The sequence below is a fragment of the Carlito syrichta genome, unplaced genomic scaffold (assembly GCF_000164805.1).
Source record: "Carlito syrichta isolate Samal-C Ts95f unplaced genomic scaffold, Tarsius_syrichta-2.0.1 Scaffold309294, whole genome shotgun sequence".
NCBI classification, from domain to species: Eukaryota; Metazoa; Chordata; class Mammalia; order Primates; family Tarsiidae; genus Carlito; species Carlito syrichta.
In genome coordinates this window covers 1431729-1433110 of record NW_007253390.1, presented here as the reverse complement: position 1 = coordinate 1433110, position 1382 = coordinate 1431729, and the positions used below count along the sequence as shown (strand labels likewise).

At 58.8% G+C, this 1382-nt stretch overlaps 1 protein-coding gene across 2 annotated transcripts in view; it reads right to left on the bottom strand.

The window, feature by feature from the left end:
* NAV1 (neuron navigator 1) overlaps nt 1–257 on the bottom strand; it is a 75426-nt gene extending 75169 nt beyond the window's left edge. For both annotated transcript variants that reach the window (XM_021717102.1, XM_021717103.1), the window contains exon 1: nt 21–257. In XM_021717102.1, coding sequence (XP_021572777.1) covers nt 21–73 — 53 coding nt within the window. In that variant the 5' untranslated portion in view covers nt 74–257. The remainder of the gene's footprint in view (nt 1–20) is intronic.
* Between the last annotated feature and the right edge of the window lie 1125 nt (nt 258–1382).

Genomic DNA, 1382 nt, shown 5'->3' with positions numbered 1-1382 from the left:
CGGCAGCGCCGGGCGCTTACCTGCGGGGGAAATTCACTGTCCTTCCCGACCTGGGCAGGGGCAGATGAAGCATCTTCCCCGGCTCAGGCGGCCATTCACCGGGTGGGCACCCCGCGCCCCCCGGGACCGCCCTCGCCCGGCACCCGGCGGACACCCGGAAAGGTATGAGCCGCGGGCCACGCGGAGGGCCAGGAGCCGAACCCTCGCCCGCCCTCCGCTCCCTTTTCTCCCCCCCACCCGGGCTCGTACTTACGGCTCCAGCTGTACTTAAAGTGACAGCGCCCCATTTCCCCGGCGCTGACTTCTGTCCCGAGCCCCGGCGGTGCAGGCTGCGAGCGGGCTCTTTAACGCCCAGAGCAGGTAGACAAAGAGCCACCGCAGCCTCCACCGTTCCGGTGGCCTCGGAAGTCCGGAGGTGCCGACGGGGGCTGGGGGCCTCGACCTCTACCTGGGCTGCTCTGCAGTTAACCCCTGGGATGCCAGCGGCCGTCCCCCGGGCGTTCTTACTCAGGCCGCACAGGCAGAAGGAGGCGTGAGCCGCGAGGCACTTCCAGGACTCTCGGGCACGGAACCGAGGTGCTTGGATGGGTACAGGGGTGGGTACCCGGTTAGGGAGACCTGGGCAGAACCCCCTCCTGGCCCTTTTCCTGGCTTTTTAGAAGTCGGTAAAAATCGGAGCCTGGGATCAGCACATTGCCTAAAACAAGGTCTGTGGAGGGGCGTGGTGAGAAACGAAGGTAAGACGGGGGTATATTGCCAGAGTAGGCTCAGGAACCTTCTACTTAGTGGGGAGAGGAAAGGGGAGAGGGAGTGATGATGCAACCTCCCGATGTCCTGACAACCTGCATTCTGGAGACCACCCGTTAGGTGAGAGGTGTGCTTGCTGGGGAAAGATAGTGGGGGAGACACAGAAGAGGCAGAATAAATAGAAAACAAATAATACAGATTTAGGCCAGGCGCCGTGGCTCACTTCTGTAATCCCAACGCTTTGGGAGGGAGGCCGGAGGATACCTTGAGTCCAGGAGTTCAAGACCTGGGCAACATAGTGAGATCTCGTCTGAAAAACATTAGCCAAACAGGGTGGCGCATGCCTGTGATTCCAGCTATTCAGGGAGCTGAGGCGGGAGGATCGCCTGAGCCCAGGAGGTTGAGGCTGTCCTGAGCTGGAATTGTGCCACTGCACTCCAGCATGGGCAACAGAGTGAGACCCCTACTCAAAAAGAAAAAAAAAAAAAGATGGTGGGGGAGAAAGAACAGCTTACACCAAGCACAATCTGTGTCTTTATCTAGGACACATTTCCAGCTGACTGGTTAAGAAGAAATGGATCCCAAGACAGAATGGCTTTAGTTTAGGGTAAGAAAAAAAAAAGTGGGTTCCAGTA